We start from the raw sequence: 21,589 nt of genomic DNA, 5'->3' as shown, positions 1-21,589 counted from the left end.
AAGCACACCAAAGTGTTTTCTAATGCAAATGTACCTATCTCTATGTCCTCACCTTACCTCCATCAACAATGGCAAATTGAATTGTGCAAGGTCGAGTGCTTCCCAGAGTTGAGTGGTTGCCAGCTGGCTTATCCTATCAGCCTGAGTTTCACTTGCTGGTATATCTTGGTCAATCAAACTATTATCTTTCACATTTGGGTTTGTGGGTTTCATGTGTGCCTTTGTCAAGTAGCTGCACCATGCAATACTCTTTCATCACATTTTTACTCATGGACCTCAACTGATGATGCACACTAAAAAGTCAGCATTGTTTGAAGTTTGTGTTGAAGTAGGCCTAGTTCCCTTACTTTCATCCACCCTCACCCTGTTGATATGGGTCTGGAGCCTTCTGCAGTGTGCATCATGCTCCTTTCAGTCAGACTTTTGTAGCCCACAGAAGGTGGCACACCAGATAATGTTCTTGAAGGTCTGCAGAGAGACTTTTGAGGGTCAGAGGATGAGCAGAGATTAAAAAGTCCATTGAGTGACAACTGTGTATGAATTACATTGAAACAAGGGTATTCATCATTCATTAATACAGATGTTGCATCTTATCAATGCAGTGTGTAATTAACTGATTCTTAAATTGCAGATTTGAGGTAGACTAAAACAGAGTAAATAGGCTATAATGATAACTGGGTGTGTCAGACAGGATTGTGTAACAGCTATTATTTTCATATATGTGCAAATGCTAAAACAAAATCTTGTTTACTTCCACAGCCACACCATGGTGTGAGAGTAATAGAGGTTTTTTTTTTTGCAACCTGAAGCGTAAAGGGGAGCATGCGTGGTGAATGAGGTTTCCTGTGAGCTTAATGTTGCATTCAGAACCACTGGGAACTGACTGCTTTGACTGTACCCCTGTCCCAGTCCCAAACCCAACCCCAAACCCAATCAGAACCCAATTTGGAACCCCAAATTTCCTTTCAGTGTACAGTGGACATTACCGCTCCAACGGCATAAGCAGTCAATCACTCAGCTTTAGCTGCATTTAGAGACAAATCCTAGTGCAGGGGTTGAGGAGCCTTATTAGGTGCATTATTATTGTGATCACAGATGCTGGTGCAGTATTTTAGAGTAGGTACAATACACGAAGGCCATGTAGCTTTCCTTCCTCATTTTTGTTAGTGCTATCAGTGTAGACTCTCTTTTCTTTTTCAGTGTGTCTCACCATGCTGCATTGTTTGTCTGTATAGTATAGCTTGTGATTTCAGCTTTGTGTAGCACTGTAGCCCAAAACAAATTTCCCTCAGGGGACAATAAAGTTTATCAAGATCTCAATCCCTTGATATACATTTCCTGTTGGTACAAGGCAGGAAGTACTGTACTGACTGCCAAAACAGCATAATATGCAAATGAGCACAGACTGTACACTTGAAATATTTCCTGTAATGACTGCAAGTGAAAAAAGTTATAACAAAGTTACATTTGTTCAACTGTTTTCATAACTGATCACATTATTCAACAGACAGTGCTAGGTGTGCTAGAGCAAAATATATACAGTATGTATGTATGTATTTATATATGTATAGATATATAGATATACACAGGCACAAATGCTTGCACACACACACATACAAAGCATAATACTTTTTAAATTTTGTATTTCTATATCTTATATTTTTTGGGAAGCTACTGTATACTTAAATACTTACCTATGTAGGCCTATTTACTTGTTATAACGTTAGAGAAGCCACATTAAACAAGAGCCACATTGCACACTACACACTGTCTTTATACATAAGGTATAGCCTAGTTTTTATTGCTTTATCGAATGAGGTGTAGATTGGTATTTATTATCTCTTGTCATGTGTGATTATGAATGTAGCTGGCGTATAAAGTAACTTCCCTTAGAATCAATAAATCTATCTATCTATCTATCTATCTATCTATCTATCGTTTCTAAATGTACATCAGAATGTAATCAGACACTGCATTACGCTGTTGTGATTTATTGCAGTGTCTGTTGTTCCACTGTCAGTGAACGCAGCAGTCTACATGTCACGCCCCCTCAGTCTGTTGTAACCGCCCACAAAGTTACTCAGCCAGGTGACAGCTGAGCCCGCAGAGACCCAACACGGCTGCACACTACGCAACACAACTGACAACATAACGACTTCTGTCAGCGCTGAATCAAAGCGGAAGACGCACATTCAGTCGCTCCGCTGTTGTTTTGACTTTCTCTTGTTACATGTACGTGGTCTGACAGCCTCTCTTCCGGCTCGTTGTTGCAGAGTAGTTAGCTAGCACGCGAGGATATCATTAACGTTAGCCTCTCTGACGTTGGGACTCAACGGTCAACATGTCGGATCCGGTCGGGGAGGCGAAGCTGGAGCTGAAACAGGCGAGTAAGGAGGTGAAGGAGAGCGAAAACGTAGCGGAGAAGTACTCTGCCATGACCGTGAGCAAGAACAGCGAAATGAACATGGGGGAGCTGTCGTCCGCCTTCAGCGCTGTGCCCACCCACAAACCAGTTAAAAAGGTAAGACTGAGCAGCCAAGACACAAGCTGGGAAGTACATACACCGACTTTAGTCTGGCAAAATATCATCAAAGCTAGTGAACCTGATCTGTCTTTGGTCATGATTTGGGATGAAGGGGTCAGCTGGGTTCAGAGAAGTCATGCACTGAAGTTACCTCCCCTCAGTCTGCTGAGGAGGGGAGACCGGGGTTGGTTTGCACACTTTTCTCAAGCATAATTTATATTAGATTATTATAAGCAGGGGAAAAGTGACAGGTTAAGGTCTCAGACATAAATATATATGTTTCATTGTATGCAAAGATTTTTTTTTGTCATTTAAAAAAAAAAATAATTTAACCTTTCAATTAGACATTTGACACAAAAACTCATGACTTATAAGACAACCAACAAAACAAGAACAGAAAGACAGTCTTCAACAACACAAACACTTGCACATGCATGCACCCATGTTTTTCCAGTTCCTTAAGACAACTGTTGCTGCACCAATGAAACCATTTGCCATTTATTTATTTATTTTAATTTGTGATATGTAATCAAAATCATGTTGTGCATTTGGCTAACGTTATATTTGTTGACACAATGTTAAAATGCAGTGTTGGGGGTTACAAAAATTGCAACATAGAATAATATATTATATTTTATTGGTAACAAGGTGTTTACCAACAAGATTTAATTACTTTACTTTTAATAACTTTATTTGTATAGCACCTTTAAAAATAGTTTACAAAATGCTTTGACAGACAAAACAAAGCAGAAATGTGATACACAGGCAGCGATACAACAACAGAAAGCCAAACAATTCAATTGAACACAAACGAGAGGAAACTAGGACAGAGTTAGGATCAAATTAAAACCAGAGCACAAATAATGCAAGATGCAGGATGCATAATGTCAACATAAAATAATACAAAGAAAGACCAAAAACGACAACAATAACAAAAAAACAATAAAACCAATCAAACCAGAAATAAAATGAAATAAAATAGATAAGACATGAATTAAAAGAACCTGGAAATTAATCGTTGATTGTTTCCATGACCGAAGTCAAAATTGCTTCTCAAAGACCTGGTCTTTTTCTCTTTTTGCTCGTCCTTCACAGGGAAAATTTCACGTAAATTGCTCGACTTCCTTACCACATCCAGCTCAAGGAAGCAACTGAGTGATTTGCTCCATGTAGCACTTACAAAAGAAGAGTGTTAACTGACACTTTTAAGGAACAAGGAAGAGCTGCATCGTGAACTCTTGGACTTTAGAGTGAAAAATATTTGCACACCTCATTTAAATTGGTGAAAACAAGTGAATACCAGTTTTGGACAAACACACACTTTTTTCTTTTTACATTGTGCAAACACGTAACATATAACTCAACTGTGACCAGGAGACTGTCAAATGCAAAGTTTCAACACTTTGGATTTACCAGCCGGGCAGCCTTTTGGAATGAGGATGATTTGTTTCACATCCTCATTCTCTTTCTGCAATCATTAGCTTGCAATTTTGTGGTTTTAAAAATAGAACAGTTTGTGATTTTCTTTAGTTTGCTTGAAGGATGTAAAGCTGTTTAAATCTGGGTAGATGTGTGCTTTTTGGATACACAAGGGGTGAGTTATAAAGGGTATCTTCCAGTGCCGATAGATTGTTAATAGATTTAACATAATTCACATAATATTTGGTGTTATCCTTATAGAATCACAATATTTAACAACTATTTCCCCAAACTTAAATCCTAGACATGATGGAAAAACTAAAAGCAAGCATGTCCACGATGAACATGAGACAGCGACTGTAAATGCTATTTTATTTGTGGCAATGTTTATAAATCTGTCATGTGAGGTCAAAAGTAGCTGCGGCCCATTTTAGAAAAAGGGTAGAGGAGTGTTTGCTGTGCCCATGTTGCGTATGCCCTCGGTGATCCAGGGTCAAAGCCCAGTGGAAAACATTTAGTTTGAAATGGTCAGCTTATGTTTAGAGGGTGTTATGTTACAAGTGTTTAGTTAATGTTTATGCCATGTGGTTAATATTTAGGCTTTGATGGTTCAGTTAAGTTGCAATCTTACAAATTATTATGCATGGAAATGAGGTTTGAGATTAGTCAACTTTCTCTTTCAGCTAAGTGAAACATAAAACGCACACCAACTCAAACATCGGATACATGAAATAAAATACAGTTATATATAGCTTTTAGTAAAAATGTGTGAAACGAATACTTAAATCAGTTCATATAAAGTAATGCACATCAAGTGACAGCATAACATAAAATCTGGAGTACATCCAGCCGATGCATTCGACCCAATCATCACCTCACCACTGTCGCTTGGCAAAAGTCCTGGAGTCTATAAGAAGCACTTTATAATGCAGCGAGTACATTAAAGCTTTAACATGGCCCTTTCTTCAGTAATCACAGCTGAGAGAAGCAGTTAATATCAGTCAGGCTTTTTGGGGCTCTGTAACCTAAACCATCCAGTCCAAGAAATATGTGGTGTCTTGTCACCTTAATCTCAAGAGAACAGCTTCACATTGTTCCTTGTTGCCGCGTTGTTTCCACTGGAATGTGGAGGCTTTTCAGTACCAGGCCTAAACCTAGAAAGTAGCGACTGAGCGCATCAGGATGAAGAACTGACTCTAACTCAGTGAGGAGGAGAGTGAAGCTGGGGTCACTGAAGTCTGTAAGCTGATTTATTAACATTATTTTGCTCTGATCCTTTTTACCTCTCTGCTATTTTTGTTTTTGCTGAGACCAAAAAAAGTGATAACAGTCTCACCTAGCACGCTCAAGTAAAAAAACAAAACATCCCAGAAACTGCTGAGGTGTAGAGATCAGCACATTCACGTCCCCATGCCCTGACTTGAGATAATCTTACAGCCCCTCGAGATTTTTTTCTCACCGTCTCATATTGCTTGGATGCATGGAAACTCCCTGTCAACAAAAAAATCCTGGTCACGGCTGTGAGAAAAAAAACTGAGCTGACCCGGCTTAAAACTACATACACACAACAGAAACCTCCAGTTTCTTCCTCTCTTTCTCTCTCTCACACACACACACATGCACACACATACACTATGCTTGGGTGGTATTATTGAATTGTGTTGTATAAGATAAGATAAGATAGCTTTTATTGATCCACACACAGATGAAATTCATTTGTTACAGAGGCTCAGTGCAACATTAAACAGAATTTAAAATATAAAACACAAAAAATATATAGAAAATGAGAATATAGGTTTAAAAATATGGCCTAAATTGGACAACTATTAACATATACAACATAAAGTATTGAAGTATTGCTGAAGGTGCTGATGGTATTGTCAATACCATCCAAAAATACAGACGCTCCTGTTTCTATTGAACTGATACGGAGATGCTGTATGCTGACAGAAATGGCAACTGCAAGTGTGGGGATGATGTTACAGGAGTAGTAAAACAGAAAAATGACTCTGCACCTGTTTTTAATGTTTGCCACACATAACTTTATCTTGAGATTATTTTGTCCAGCTACAAACGCAGTGTATTTTACCGGATTTTCATTCAACTCTTCATCTCCGTTCAGACCACTGATATGATTGTATCCTCTGCAGCGTCAAGTTTTATTGGCTCCGCCAGCAAGATGAGCGCTAATTTCATATCCATTCATTATTTTATTTGCCATGAGTATTTAAACCCAGAAAGACTTGTCTATGTAAATATATAAACAGAAAAATGAAGTATAATCAAGTGTAACAAGCTGAGTCTAATTTGGGTTGGGTTAAGCTAGTCTAATAACTGTGGAAATTAAATAGTAGTTATGGTTTATATATGCATGCATGCCAATTTCTGTTATACCGCAACATTATAATAGATCATTATAATACATTTCAAAGGTAATAATAATTTCTAATACCTAATAAAATAAAATGAGTTTAAGCGGCCAGAGTGGAAATACATTACTGTTAATTAACTGACTTCCAAGCCTGAGAGCATTGTCTGTGATTTTATCTGTGTGGAAGTTTTTGGATCACATCAAGGCTATGGTGCATTGAGTGGATGTCCACAATCATTACACAAGCTCGAGTCACATGGGGCACCAGTCTTGATGGTGCAATAAGTGTTGGTCTGCAGCCAGACCAGATCTATTTCTGGCAATACAACAAAATGAGCTTACCGGGATTATCATGTTGGCAAAGTGTTGTTTTTAGCAGAGAACTTCATCTTTCTTAATTCCACTCCTTCCACATCTGGTCAAGGCTATAAACAACACCCCAACAAGATAAAAATAAAAACAAAAACAGTCCAACTCCCATTTTTATTCAGATGAGGACTGGTTGTGCTGTGTTTTAAAGTCTACACATCACGCCTGCTGTTGAACCATAATGTAAGGTTTTTAAATAGCTCAAAGCTGGCTATATTTTTATCTGTTTAAAAAAGCTTCAGTTTTTTAACCATCTGTGAAAGTATTGAATGTACAGACTTTGACATGATGTTTTTAAAATTTAAATCAGCAAATCCAGTTTGTGGAGGACAAGCAGGAGTTCAGCAGGTTTCCCACCAAGGCAGGCCGACGCTCCCTGTCCCGCTCCATCTCCCAGTCATCCACAGACAGCTACAGCTCCGGTGAGAGGCACACACAGACAGATAAACGTGGTCAACGTGTCTGCAGTGTTATATTTTGCATGATTTTATAAATGTCTTGAGTAAAAAAAACTTCTGTGTTATTATATATGTTAACTGAACTTTAGAGGGGTAAAGAGAAATGGTGAATATGGAGATCTAAATTCATTAAACCAGCTTTTCCCCAGGTGACTTTATTATTGTGAGTTATTTGACAACCTTGTTTACTTAACAGCTGCGTCCTATACGGACAGCTCTGACGATGAGACTTCACCACGGGACAAAACTCAGGTCAACTCCAAAGGCAGCAGCGACTTCTGTGTCAAGAGCATCAAACAGGCAGAATTTGGCAGACGTGAGATTGAGATCGCAGAACAAGGTACGACACAGCGGGGGCAAAGTCACTTCACCTCTTTTTCTTTCTTGAATGTTGTCTAATTATTCTGTCATTATATGTGCTATTGAAACATTATTCAGATTTTTGAAAATATCTCATTTAAGTCTAATAAAATATAATGCTTTTTTATTGATTAGTAACCACTTTTTTGTAAGTATCCCATTAGATTTTCTGATTTGACTGATTTTATTTAATCTAATTAAAGAAATAGACCTGACTACAAAGTACACTACATTACCACACATTTAGACAAAGGAACAATTTAAGTAAGTGTTTCTAATAAAAAAAATAAAAAAAGAATTGTATTTTCTTTTCGTTCTTTTATCCAGATACATTTTCTAAAATTGAGAGTGGGTATAGGATTTGAGTTTTGTGAGATTCTTTTGCATCATCTGCTCTCTTTCGCACTCATCCCTTTTTTTTTTTTTTTTAATGTTCTCTTGTTTTTCAGACATGTCGGCACTGATCTCACTCAGGAAGAGAGCGCAGAGTGAGAAACCATTGGCTGGTGCCAAAATTGTGGGCTGCACTCACATCACTGCCCAGACTGCAGTAAGATTTCTCTCTGACTTTGAGCTTCAAGCAGAGGCTGCCATGTGATGGTGCTTCCTAATCTAGATTGGGTTTTAGGTCAATTTCATTCACCGTTTCTGCACCACTTACTGTCTAGAAAATAGGACTTTTTAAGAATCCCCCTGCCAACTCTTATATGACACGAGTCTTGAATGAATAAAGTGCAGTGGAGTTGTCAGCTGGCTGTGTTTCATGGAAAAATCATCAGCCATCAACATCCAGCTGACCCCTCTGAGGCAAATAAAATGTGCAACGGGGCGATCAGAATGTGGCAACCATAATACAGACCTGGCTTATTGTAATATTATTAAGTGTATTGAATAATGCACTTAGAATAATTGATTTGCTGAGTGTTAGTGACCGGTGAATAGCTGAAAACCCTGTAACACCAAAACATCCACTGCTCACATCATAGATTATAATTTTACTGTTCTGAAAGCACCATTTTTATACCATCTGTCAATATTAATCCTAAATGCTTTTCAAACAGTGTGTAGACATGTAAACATATACATACTGTATATAGTCATCCTCTCCATGTGCTCCTCTATTCATTATTTATTTCTTTGTATATTTTATTTTTATTTTTTATTTTATATATATATATATATGTGTGTGTGTGTGTGTGTGTGTGTGTGTGTGTACACTTGAGCTTTTGGTGAAATTCTTGTGTGTATCAGTACTGATCATTTAATACCGCAGTAGTACTGATAAGCATGATGATTTTGGTCATGATATGAAATTTTCGTTATGTTTTATCTCTGGTATACACAGACTTGACCCATGAAGGTGGTTTTCGTGCGCTTCTTTCTGTGTTTTCAGGTACTGATCGAGACTCTGGTGGCTCTCGGAGCTCAGTGCCGCTGGACTGCATGTAACATTTACTCCACACAGAACGAAGTGGCGGCAGCTCTGTCAGAGAGCGGTAAGCAGTAGAGAAGGTGCAGTCAGAGCTGGTGAGGTTGGTACAGTCAATGGACACTGACCTTTGCCAACACTGAGGTGTGGAAATCCTACATGTTTCAATAGCACTTGATTAAAAACCATAAAATGTTTATAACAGATCATATGATTAGCACAACCTGCTTTCTCATGAGCAGAGGTGTTTTTTGCCACGTGAGCATCTCATGTCTTTTCGATCCAGGGATACTGTTTGGAAATGTTTAATAAACTCTTGAAAAATCATCCCTGCAGAGATAATGGGAACACATAAGATTTGCCATTTAGTGAATGAACAGCACTACTTCAGCCTTTTATCTGTGGTTGCTATGTGATGGTTTGAGTATGTACTAAATTTCCACAGTAGACCTTTCACGATCTGACAAGCTCAGGGGGTTACAACAGATTTAGGAGTGGCTCAGTGGAGATCATGCATTTTTGGGGCAGTTGAGTTTGTGTCTACTGCGTAGTAAGTTATTGCTGTGCAAAGTCTACTATACGCTGAGCTGTTTTACGTGGAAGAAGTTACATACGTTATAATAAACTACAGAGCACACAGAAAGTGTCTGCCACTGCAGAGCAGCTTTCCAAATGGCTCTCACACCCAATGATGATATTCACATTCGTCTGTTGGGAGCCGTACTTAATGAAATCACACAAATATGTAAAGAATATGTATGTGAAGAATTTTGAACCAGATTTGTTAGTTTTTCTAAATGCTTTACCAATGCAGTGACAGTTCTTTTTTCCTCATTTACTGTCATACACACATGGACAAAATTGTTGGTACCCTTCGGTTAATGAAAGAAAAACTCACAATGGTCACAGAAATAACTTGAATCTGACAAAAGTTATAATAAATAAGAATTCTATGAAATTTAACCAATTAAAGTCAGACATTGCTTTTCAACCATGCTTCAACAGAATTATTTAAAAAAAATAAAATCATGAAACAGGCCCGGACAAAAATGATGGTACCCTTAACTTAATATTTTGTTGCACAACCTTTTGAGGCAATCACTGCAATCAAACGATTCCTGTAACTGTCAATGAGACTTCTGCACCTCTCAGCAGGTATTTTGGCCCACTCCTCATGAGCAAACTGCTCCAGTTGTCTTAGGTTTGAAGGGTGCCTTTTCCAGACGGCATGTTTCAGCTCTTTCCAAAGATGCTCAATAGGATTTAGGTGAGGGCTCATAGAAGGCCACTTTAAAATAGTCCAATGTTTTCCTCTTAGCCATTCTTGGGTGTTTTTAGCTGTGTGTTTTGGGTCATTGTCCTGTTACAACCCATGGCCTGCGACTGAGACCAAGCTTTCTGACACTGGCCAGCACATTTCTCTCTAGAATCCCTTGATAGTCTTGAGATTTCATTGTACCCTGCACAGATTCAAGACACCCTGTGCCAGATGCAGCAAAGCAGCCCCAGAACATAACAGGGCCTCCTCCATGTTTCACAGTAGGGACAGTGTTCTTTTCTTGATATGCTTCATTTTAAGGTCTGTGAACATAGAGCTGATGTGTCTTGGCAAAAGTTTCATTTTTGTCTCATCTGTCCATAGGACATTCTCACAGAAGCTTTGTGGCTTGTCAACATGTAGTTTTCCATTCCAGTCTGGCTTTTTTATGATTTGTTTTCAACAATGGTGTCCTCCTTGGTCATCTCCCATTAAGTCCACTTTGGCTCAAACAAGGACGGATGGTGCGATCTGACACTGATGTTCCTTGACCTTGAAGTTCACCTTTAATCTTTCTGAGCTCTTTTGTTACCATTCTTATTATCCGTCTCTTTGATTTGTCATCAATTTTCCTCCTGCGGCCACGTCCAGGGAGGTTGGCTACAGTCTCATGGATCTTAAATTTCTGAATAATATGTGCAACTGTAGTCACAGGAACATCAAGCTGCTTGGAGATGGTGTTATAGCCTTAACCTTTAACATGCTTGTCTATAATTTTCTTTCTAATCTCCTGAGACAACTCTTTCCTTTGCTTCCTCTGGTCCATGTTGATTGTGGTACACACCATGTCACCAAACAGCACAGTGACTACCTGTAGCCCTATATATAGGTCCACTGACTGATTACAAGATTGTAGACACCTGTGATGCTAATTAGTGGACACACCTTGGATTAACATGTCCCTTTGGTCACATTATTTTCAGTCTTTTCTAGGGGTACCATCATTTTTGTCCAGGCCTGTTTCATGAGTTTATTTTTTTAAATAATTCTGTTGAAGCATGGTTGAAAAGCAATGTCTGACTTTGATTGGTTAAATTTCATAGAATTTTTATTTATTATTACTTTTGTCAGATTCACGTTATTTCTGTGACCATTGTGAGTTTTTCTTTCATTAACCAAAGGGTACCAACAATTTTGTCCACGTGTGTATGTGCAGCTAGAGAAAGTGTTTGGTTTTTTTTTTTTAATGGCAGTTTATAGGCATGTGTGGGTTTTGGGCCCCTGGACTCAGACATGCAATAGGCCCCAGCACCTTGTCTATACAAGAGCAGCACATGGATGTTATAGTTGTTTAGCATCTTTTTGTTGTTGTTTTGTGTCTCTTTATCATGGTTTTGTATGTCTTTGTGGTTGCCCCCCATGTGTATTGCATCTATTTGTAGTTGTTTTGTGTCTCCTTTTGTCCATTTTGCAGCTCGTTGTTGCTTTAAGTCACCGTAGTGATTTTTTTTCCTCTTTTAAGGGTGTTTTCCTCCTCATTTTTAGTTGTCATGAGTAGCTTTGTATCTCTTCACTGCTGTTTTGCATCCCTTTGTAGTCATTTTGTGTCTCTTTCTGGTCTTTTGTATTTTTTGTAGTTGTTTAATGTTTCTTTGTGGCCATTTTGAGTCTTTTTCTGGTTGTCACGTCTCATCGAGTGACAGTTTACACGTAAAGGCCCGACCGGGCCCCTGGTCCCCGTAGACCTGTTCAGTAATCCATCCATGGTCATAGGTAAACACAGGATTTTCGTTGTAAGATTCTTCAAGACATTGCCAGTCTGTTGTGTTTCAGGTGTAGCAGTGTTTGCCTGGAAAGGGGAGTCAGAGGATGATTTCTGGTGGTGTATCGACCGCTGTGTCAACACTGAGGGTTGGCAGCCAAACATGGTATGTGGAAACGTTTCTATTTCCACCTTAGAGTCGGGCAGTTTGTGAAGACTGTAATATGTGAGAAAGCAATGTATCTAACATCCATTATAAACATCAGAGGAGCAGCCATTTTTTCACATTATTTTACTAAATAACTATTTATACGTATAATATAATAATCTTTCTCTTATCTATTTAGATACTTGATGATGGGGGAGACTTGACACACTGGATGTACAAGAAATACCCCAATGTATTCAAGAAGATCAGGGGCATTGTAGAGGAGAGTGTCACTGGGGTTCACAGGTGATTTACTGCTGAATAGATATACACTTCATATAAAATACTTGGTGACACACCCACAGCAGCATGCAGCAACATGATGTGAAAGTTTTCTGCTTTACTCTTGTCTCTCTCTAGGTTGTATCAGCTGTCTAAGGCTGGAAAACTGTGTGTACCGGCTATGAATGTAAATGACTCGGTGACAAAGCAGAAGTTTGACAACCTGTACTGCTGCAGAGAGTCGATCCTGGACGGGTGAGTGAGCCTGAGTCGGGGAATTTGGTTGTTGGAAGGCTGAATAAAAACAGTTGAACTGATGTGGAAACACTACACAGTTTGTTTATGGTAAAGCTTTACAGTGACTTCTAAAATTTAAAAGAAATACAACATCCAAAGAAGGTAAAAACAAGCTAGATTATAATACACCTATTCAAGTCGTTGTCGAGAAAATCTCATCATTTCACAGCAATAACTCCATTATGTCATTACAGCAAATTCTTTAAATATGCAAATAATTAAAATTGGTGACTCATAGTCGAGTTCAGCTGCACAAAGAAAAAGTCACATCACTTTTCTTTCACTCCTGAGTATGCCATCCGCTGCCACGTCCAACAGTAAGACCTTTGTTTACCGTAACACTGGAGGGATATAAAAGTCAGGAAACATTGCTGCCATCACAGAACACCTGCTCTATAAAGATCAGGTTCACATATTATCACCTCAGTCGCTTTTTAAAAAGCTGTTGTCCTTGTTATGCTCTTCTGCTGTGCAGCCCAAGAAGACAGCTATTTTATTAATTACACTCCTGTCAAATATCAATATTGTAGCATATAAATAGTCCTGTGCTCTTTAACAATGTCTGCATATCTCTTTATGGAGTCGCAGCTTTCTCACCACTTATGATTTATTGTTGTTCCCTCTGATTAATTATCTGCAAGCTTCACTGATGTCCTGTGTCAGTTGTTCCATTATGAGTTATGACACTAAATGTTGGCATCATCAGACTTTTAGATTTATTGCACCGGGAAATGATTTTTTTTATTGCTAACTGTTGATTGATAATTTTATTGCAAACCGTTCAAAACTAATACAAACAATACAAGAAATTAGGAAAGCAATAAATTGTATAATCACAAATCAAAAAAGAAAAATGGGTAAATAACTAATAATTAGAATAATAATAATTAACCCATTCCCAATAAACAAAAGAAAAGAAAAGCTTATGCCCTCCATTATTGACCATTTACAAAGTCCATGTGTTTCCTCCATTTTAGAGCACAATTCTTCACCTGGGTATTTAGACTAAAACACTAAATTGGTTGTGCACTATTAAATTATTGTCCAAATACTTTGATAATTGAAAAAAGGAATCGAGAAAATTTTTTAAGAAAAAAAAAAAGTCAAAATTCTCCGGTTCCAGCTTCTTAAATGTGAATACTCTTGGGCTTTGTGAAACACTGATCTACATTTTTCCACTATTTTCTACATTTTATACACCAAACAATTAATCAATTCATTGATAAAATAGTTGACAGATTATTCAACTCTGAAAGTAGTCATTAGTTGCAACCCTAAGTGAGACTGAGGGGCAGTTTCTCGTTGGCAGTTACAGTCCCCAGTTGAATGAGACATGATCACTGGGGGCAAATCAGTGGATTTCGACTCACTACCTAGAATTCCCAGCTCTTATGCTGAGCAGAGTATGAATCCAATCTACATCGGACATTAGGAGATTGTACAGCGGCAGAGGAGCACCCTAAATGTTCAACTGGGATATTAAAGGAAAATAATGATCTGTTTTGTAAAGAACTTTTCTTCAGACAGACTATCCAGAACTGTAGTAATGTACATTGCCACAGAACTTTTACTGTATACCAGTATAAAGTTGCCAGATTTTGGAGTTGCACAGTTACAGACTGGCAGTTTCTCACTTCCACATAAAAGTGCTAATTTTATGCCTCAAACTTTCCAGCTTGAAGAGAACCACAGATGTCATGTTTGGAGGCAAGCAGGTGGTCGTATGTGGGTACGGTGAGGTGAGAAACTTCCTTTAATATTAACATGCCACATCGATCATCATCATATAGCTGTGAAAACATTCATGATGATACATAGCAATGCTAAAACCCGAGAGGGCCCAGGCCGTAGACTCATAACACACAGCTGTCACCACATTTTATTGGACAACATTAATAGTGACTGACTGAGTGTAGAAGATGATCAAGAATTAAAGTCTGTAGGACACTGAGATTAGTAGACTTTGTTTAATACCTATAGCTGTGATAGTTTTGTTCTGACATAGTTTGTGTTTAAATAATAATAAGTGAGTGTTGTTTCTTTATTAAGGTCACAGTAATAATTGACATGTGTAACTCTGTTGGTCACACAGTACTCCATCGTGTGTTTGCAGGTTGGAAAAGGTTGTTGTGCTGCTCTGAAAGCTCTGGGAGCCATTGTCTATGTTACAGAGATTGATCCCATCTGTGCCCTGCAGGCCTGGTGAGGAAAACATGAACCAGGATGATGATGTGTTAAATGTCAAACATATAAGACTAGGACAGTCTGCAGTATGGATTATATTGCATGGCGGGTTAACTTTGTTAATTATTAAACAAACACACAGAGATGACTAATGTTTAGCTTGACTAAAACACATGACAGTAACACAACAGCTGAAATGAGTTTCTCATCAAAAGATTATGAATGCTGAACCTCTTCTTGCTTTAACAGCATGGACGGATTCAGGGTGGTCAAGCTGAATGAGGTCATTCGCCATGTTGATATCATCATCACATGCACTGGTAATGCCTGCATTTTAAAGCCTTTCACTCTACACCTGTCAGACATAATAAACACCTTTATGTTCCTGGTTCTTTGCACTATTCCAAAGGGCTTTGAGCTAATTACATGTCTGGCAGACGATGTACGCTGATTAAAGGGTGTGTCTTTCTGAAGGGAACAAGAATGTGGTGACCAGAGACCAGCTGGACCGAATGAAAAATGGCTCAATTGTCTGCAACATGGGACACTCCAATACTGAGATTGATGTGGTAAATTGTGCTTGAAGAATCCAAAGTTAAAATCTGTCTTACAGACTGGGCCGATCTAACTAAAATGCAAGGAGTCTCCGTCCATATGTCTTCCTGTCGATTTTCTCGACAACTATTTATCCAATAGACTTCACGCTTGTCGCGTGTACAACTTAGTGCCAAGAGAAGTGTAGTGTCAAGTGCAAGCTCTTGAGATCTAAGGGACATAGTTTTGCGTTATGTGCAAACTGTGTCACAGCTCGCTCTCGAGAAGTGAAACTAGCAAACTCAAAACATTTCAAGAATCAGTGATGCAACTTTTTGAAGGAAGGCTTTTGTTCCCTGAAATGATATGAAAGTCTTGTCCAAAATAGCAAGCAAATGACATAAGCGCTTACATCTCCAGCAATGCAAGGGGACGCAACTATGTCTTAGCTAGTATATTGATCAGGACGCAAGCAAAGTGCAGTGTTGAGTGTGGAGTTAGATAAGATGAGATGATCCTTTAGTAGTCCCACTGTGGGACGTTTGCACTGTTATAGCAACTATGAGATGCAGGATAAGCAGAAAAAACAATATAATAGTAAAAAATCATTACAAATATAAAAATAAGAATAATAAGAAAACAAGGTGCAAAAATAGTAACAGAAAGTTACAAGGTGCCACCAACTCAACAGTCTAGAAATACACACATACACACACACACACACACACACACACACACACACACACACATATATATATATATATATATATATATATATATATATATATATATAAACAAATATGTACAACAACTGCACATGGCGGATAATTGCACTTGTGAAATAATTGCACTTTTTGTTGTTTGGATGAGTGGCTTTAAAGAAAGCTGCAAGCAGCAATACCTGAGGTCAAGTGTTCGGCCTGTTTCAAACAAGCAAGTTTTAACGGGCACTGCGCTAGTATATATTTCGACAGTTTTTACAAACCTAAGTGTCCTAAGAGCAAGATCATTTAGAATATTTTGAGCTATCATAAAAAATGTGAGGGTGACTGATATTATCGTCTCTTCCAGGCAAGTCTTCGGACCCCTGAGCTGACCTGGGAGAGAGTGCGCTCTCAGGTGGATCACGTCATTTGGCCTGATGGGAAGAGGGTCATCCTCCTGGCTGAGGTAAGAGAATAGAGAAGTTTTATACTTTAACTTGTTATGTTGGTTGCACAATGTAATGATTTTAGAATAATGACACTAGCTATGTTTAGATTGGTTCCTTATATTCCTTAACCATGCAATTCTGCCACTGGGTACCATCTCCTGGGAAAATGGAGGCTCGAATTATGGTGCAAAAGACTTGTGTCAACCATTGCACAACTAAAACATGAAGAGGATTGCGCTTTTGTTTTCCCCGTTCACTATCAATAGATATCCCCAGTTGACAAGGAGTATCAGTGTAAGTTCTTTGCAGTTACTATCCCCAATAAAGGAAATGTGGACGGCGGAGCAACCGAAGTAACTATGGTAAACAAAATGCGTGGTGTCCTACATTGTTTATTGTTGCTTGGCTCTGAGGAAAATGGAAAGAAATCTGGTTGTCTATTGTCTCCAACAATAATACCACAGTAGTCCGTTTTTACTTTAATTAATTAGATGGCACTGATAAAAAACAGTCAGTTTGTAAAAAAAAAGTTTTAAGGACCATAACACCCACTACAGACTGATGAAGTCTCTTACACTGAGTGACGGATCACTCTAAAATTTCCGGCTTGTGAAGATCACAGCAAGAATATTCAATAATGCTGGAACAGCGATGTTTAGACATGATTGCTTTTTAAAATCCTTTGTCCCTGACAGCATGTTGTTTTCTTCCACAGGGACGTCTCCTTAACCTCAGCTGCTCCACTGTCCCTACCTTTGTCTTGTCCATCACAGCCACCACTCAGGTAATATGTTGATAAAGCCAGATAGTCTGCGTTAAGCTAAACAGCAGCTAAAGACACACAGTGGTTATAGCTGCCGTCCTCTGCAGACTGTAGTGTGTGTAGGTTTTTCAATAAGATAATATAGATTCCTGCATACAATACACTACAGCAATAACATGCTGTTCCTCTACACAGATCTATTATTATTGACTTGTAATCAATAAGCTCATGGTTTCCTGTTTTTGCTCTATATTCAATCCACCACAAACATTTTCAGCAGTATTATGAATTCATGTTTGCTTTCAGGCCCTGGCCCTCATAGAGTTGTACAACGCTCCTGAGGGACGATACAAGCAGGATGTTTACTTGCTTCCCAAGAAGATGGGTGAGGAGGATATATGGATACTTAACCTTGACCTGCAGTGTTTAAGTGTTCAAGGCTTACAAGCATCATTACTCACGGCTGCGCTGTAGCAGTGGACTGAATCAATCTATTCCTCAGTCTGCCTTGCATTTAAATTTTTCCGACTACGTGTTTTTCTTTCTCACTAAACCGTATCTGTGTATTTCAGACGAATATGTCGCCAGTCTGCATCTGACCACGTTCGATGCCCACCTGACAGAGCTTTCTGATGAGCAGGCAAAATATCTGGGCCTGAATAAGAACGGCCCTTTTAAACCCAACTACTACAGGTACAGTTTTTCTAAAAGTATAAAATAAATGTGGCAATTTGCTATTAACAATATTGCATTTGAGTATTTCATGAATATTTTTGTTGTTGGTATTCACAGGTATTAGTCTGCAAGGGAGTCACAACTCAGCACACCTAAATGTGAACGCTACCAAACATCACCCATCCCTCAGACAAAATCAGAATTTATGTATATTGTATTTTATACTCTTCACAGGATGCACAGCTTATATTTAGTTGTATTTTACTGACCACAGCAAGTTTTGCTTCACTTGCTGCTTCCTACAGAACTGCACATGGCACCCAGCTGGCTGTGAAAAGTCAGTGTAACCACAGCACTTATATCTGCTGTTTAGTGAGATTTTTATTCTCTAGTGCATCTGTTTCTATACCTGCTGGCTCCTGGGTTATTTTAGACTTCTGATAGATATTGAATAATGTATCAATATATTGTGCCAAATGGCTGTGACACTGAAGGGTTACAGTTGTTGTGAAATGCTGACGGTTTGTTGTGAAATCAGCTAAAATTGCATCTAGTGATACTTTTGATATAAACGTATTAAATTCCTCCAGTTATTGCTTAAAATTCCAAACCTATAAAACTAAAGCTCACTGAGCTTTTTACCATTTTTGCTCTTTGTTGTGTCTCTCTCATCACCCTCTCGTATGAAACTGCTGGCAGCCATTTACAGAAAAAAAAAGCTTTGACAAGCCTTACATAAAACCAAAAAAAAGCTCATGTAAACTCCCAGCTGTTGAAGAAAGCCAAGCTCCAAATGTTTTTTTCTCAGGAGTAGTTGAACAAAAATCAGCTTAAATTTTTCCGGTCACCCGAAGTTTGACTCCAGCTGGTTGTCGCCGTGTGTCTGCTAGATGTTTAAGTTGGCAATTATTTGCCGACAAATGAGCCATAACATCGTGATAATCATGGTTGTGTTTCCGTGAGTTTGTTTCTGCCCCCAATGATAAAAAAAATCACTTAATGCACCTTTAAAACTTCCCTTCTGCTTCCATGTGACAGTGTTCGCTTACTTCATACATTCCATCCACAACATACAGAAACAATGTTTTCTGCAGTATCGTCTACATTACTAACCTTCATCAAATCTGGACGAAAAAAAGGAACTTAAATACTTTCAGACTACATCAAATTTAAGAATAGACCTTGACATTTATTTTTGTGAAAAGATTTGTCCTTTTATGGGGTTTGGGTGTCTGCAAAGAATAGTATCTGCACCTCAGGGCATTCAAATATATCAAATTATTTGTAAATATCTTTTTATCAGATCAGCGCTGTCTGACCTCAGAGTCTTCGTCCAGTCTCACTGTCATTCTCATGAAATGATTATTTGGTGTAAAACAGGTTTAAAGTTTTGATACTCTATATCACCTGTCCAGAGTTAATTAACTATTGCAGCTATTCTGTGTAAAGCTGACACATGTCACAGACTACATGCGAAACAGTGTTACGTTCAGTATGGTTATGCTGTATATGCGACAGCCTCTGATCAGCCGATCTCATGATGGTATTTCTTGAAATGAAACACTGAGTTTAGTGTTAGTTGTCACAGGACTGTGTTCTTGTGTTGAACGACCTGTATGTAGGATTTAGGGTGATATATTGGCAGAAATTGAATAAAATATTCAGAACCATGTTTTCGCTGGTTTATCATCACCTGAGACTAAGAACTGAGCTAGAATGAGATGTTTATATCGACATATGGAGCAGGTCCTCTTCTACAGAGAAAGCTATGTTGTTTCTACAGCAGCCCAGAATAAACAAACCAAACACTGGCTCTAAATGGGGTCATATGTGTTTTTGTGGTTTTGCATTGGGTACCGTAGTTCTCCTGCATGCTTGGTGCACAGGAGAAATTTCACTTTGTTGCAATTTTCAACCTCACTGTTAGATGCCACTAAATCCTACACACTGGGCCTTTCATTAGAAGATTCCTTTTTTTCTGTTGAAATGCTCTGGGCTCGGATATGTGTGAGCTTTGCTGTTTTCCGAGACACGTGTTAGCTTTACCCTCTGTGGTATCTTGTGGTATTCAGCCATTATTACAGCTATTCTAATAACATCATATTTTGTTTCTTTTCTTGATTCTTTGTATCATTCAAAAAGGCTCCTTAAGCTCAGTTTTGTGAGGCTTGTTAAATGCAAAAAAAAGTTATTATGCCACTTCTACTTCTCTATATTCACTTTTAATATTATTTGAATTAGTGGCTACATTTGATGACTTAGTTGAGAGATTTACTTTTAATTCCTACTATATAGTGCGCATGTAGTAGTTAAAGCTCTTAATCACATTTTAACGTGCTGTAGATCACGCTGTCCTTAGGCCGATCCCGCTCCAAACAGTTGACAGTGTCACTGTCCTTGCTGAGGGTTTGGCACCTTGTAAAGATGTTGCTCCACTTGTATTTACTCAGTATCCTGTTGCGTCACCTTTCACAAAATGTAAAGTCCATCCGCAGTGTTACAGGTAAATGCTGTATTTAACTTTAACAGTAATTTGTTTAATGAGTTGTATAGTAGCCTACAGGATGCTACTATGAAGTGCTTTCATCTTTGCACTAGCAGCTTTAAAGGCATCAGAGCCAAGGACGTCCAGTTGAAACATCATTGTCAGCAAGATGAGCGCTGTAACCATGGTTACTGGTCAGTAGACAGTGCCTTGTGACTCACTTAGTAATTTATATTCACGTGTACGACTGTGTGTTTCTCCCAGGACAGTTAATGTGCGCAACATGGTTGTTACTCTGCAATATACAGTGATAGCTATGCAGCAAAACACACTCAGTTTACTTCTGTCAAAAGTATTTTACTCCTGCTGTTCAATCAGTGTTTCATATTACTCAAAAAATATGCATTACTGTTAGATGACATGAGTGGGCAACATTTTAAATTCTGTTGTACTTTTTACATGGATTTTGATGTACAGTGTATGTTTCATCCCAGTGTCATTTCTTGTTATAATCAGACATTCAAATGACTTACCGTGGTCTTTTCATAATAGCACTTAAACAATGCCTTTTATAATGAATTCCTGTCATTTAACCCCCGTTTTGACTCGACCATGGAGACAAATGAATGTTATTACTGGTACAGACAGTTTTACTCTTGTCAAATTGAATAAGCATACCACTGTGATTTGACAGTTGCTGGTTTGAAGTTTTTGATGTGGAGACGAAGTTCTGTAAATGATTAGCTATAAAGTAGGCCTATATTTTCAACACTATCTGTAGTTGAGCTTGAAGAACATAATATTGGCACCCCGTGAAATTTCTGTGCACATTTCCCTTTAATAAACTGCTGTTTAAATTTGAAAATGGCTCAGTTGCATTATTTCACAGACACGATTAGGCTTTACCTGTCAAGTAATCAGACATACTTTATTGGTTTCTCAGGGTAAATTAGGATACCTTACACTTGCTCTTATACTCTATACATATTTATATTGTATATTGCACCTTATGTTCTATGGATATATTTGATATTTTTGTATTTTTCTAGCAATTAATGTTTTTTGTATTTTATTGAAGTATTTTTATAGTTTATTATAATATATTCTTTATATTGTTT

General features: G+C 38.2%; 1 protein-coding gene across 1 annotated transcript; it reads left to right on the top strand.

Moving 5' to 3' along the window:
- Positions 1–2,070: 2,070 nt before the first annotated feature.
- On the top strand, positions 2,071–21,336 carry LOC121956352 (S-adenosylhomocysteine hydrolase-like protein 1). The gene is made up of 17 exons (XM_042504523.2): positions 2,071–2,521; positions 6,994–7,105; positions 7,338–7,481; positions 7,951–8,051; positions 8,895–8,997; positions 12,022–12,116; positions 12,298–12,404; positions 12,519–12,635; positions 14,353–14,416; positions 14,791–14,879; positions 15,111–15,181; positions 15,336–15,430; positions 16,467–16,565; positions 17,264–17,332; positions 17,618–17,696; positions 17,884–18,004; positions 18,104–21,336. The coding sequence occupies exons 1-17, from the start codon at positions 2,342–2,344 to the stop codon at positions 18,108–18,110; spliced, it is 1,653 nt and encodes a 550-aa protein (XP_042360457.1). The 5' UTR covers positions 2,071–2,341; the 3' UTR covers positions 18,111–21,336.
- Positions 21,337–21,589: the final 253 nt, after the last annotated feature.

Source organism: Plectropomus leopardus, chromosome 2, assembly GCF_026936395.1.
Source record: "Plectropomus leopardus strain MGB_pleo_1.0 chromosome 2, ASM2693639v1, whole genome shotgun sequence".
NCBI lineage: Eukaryota > Metazoa > Chordata > Actinopteri > Perciformes > Serranidae > Plectropomus > Plectropomus leopardus.
The sequence above is the reverse complement of the archived record's forward strand: the minus strand, read 5'-3'. Positions and strand labels throughout refer to the sequence as shown.

What these genes read in the sequence shown, in the direction of transcription:
- LOC121956352 (XM_042504523.2), top strand. Translation starts at nt 2,342, where the DNA reads ATGTCGGATCCGGTCGGGGAGGCGAAGCTGGAGCTGAAACAGGCGAGT. An exon ending in ACATCACTGCCCAGACTGCA is followed by an intron (nt 8,052 to 8,894) that starts GTAAGATTTCTC and finishes CTGTGTTTTCAG; the next exon opens with GTACTGATCGAGACTCTGGT. An exon ending in AGTGTCACTGGGGTTCACAG is followed by an intron (nt 12,405 to 12,518) that starts GTGATTTACTGC and finishes GTCTCTCTCTAG; the next exon opens with GTTGTATCAGCTGTCTAAGG.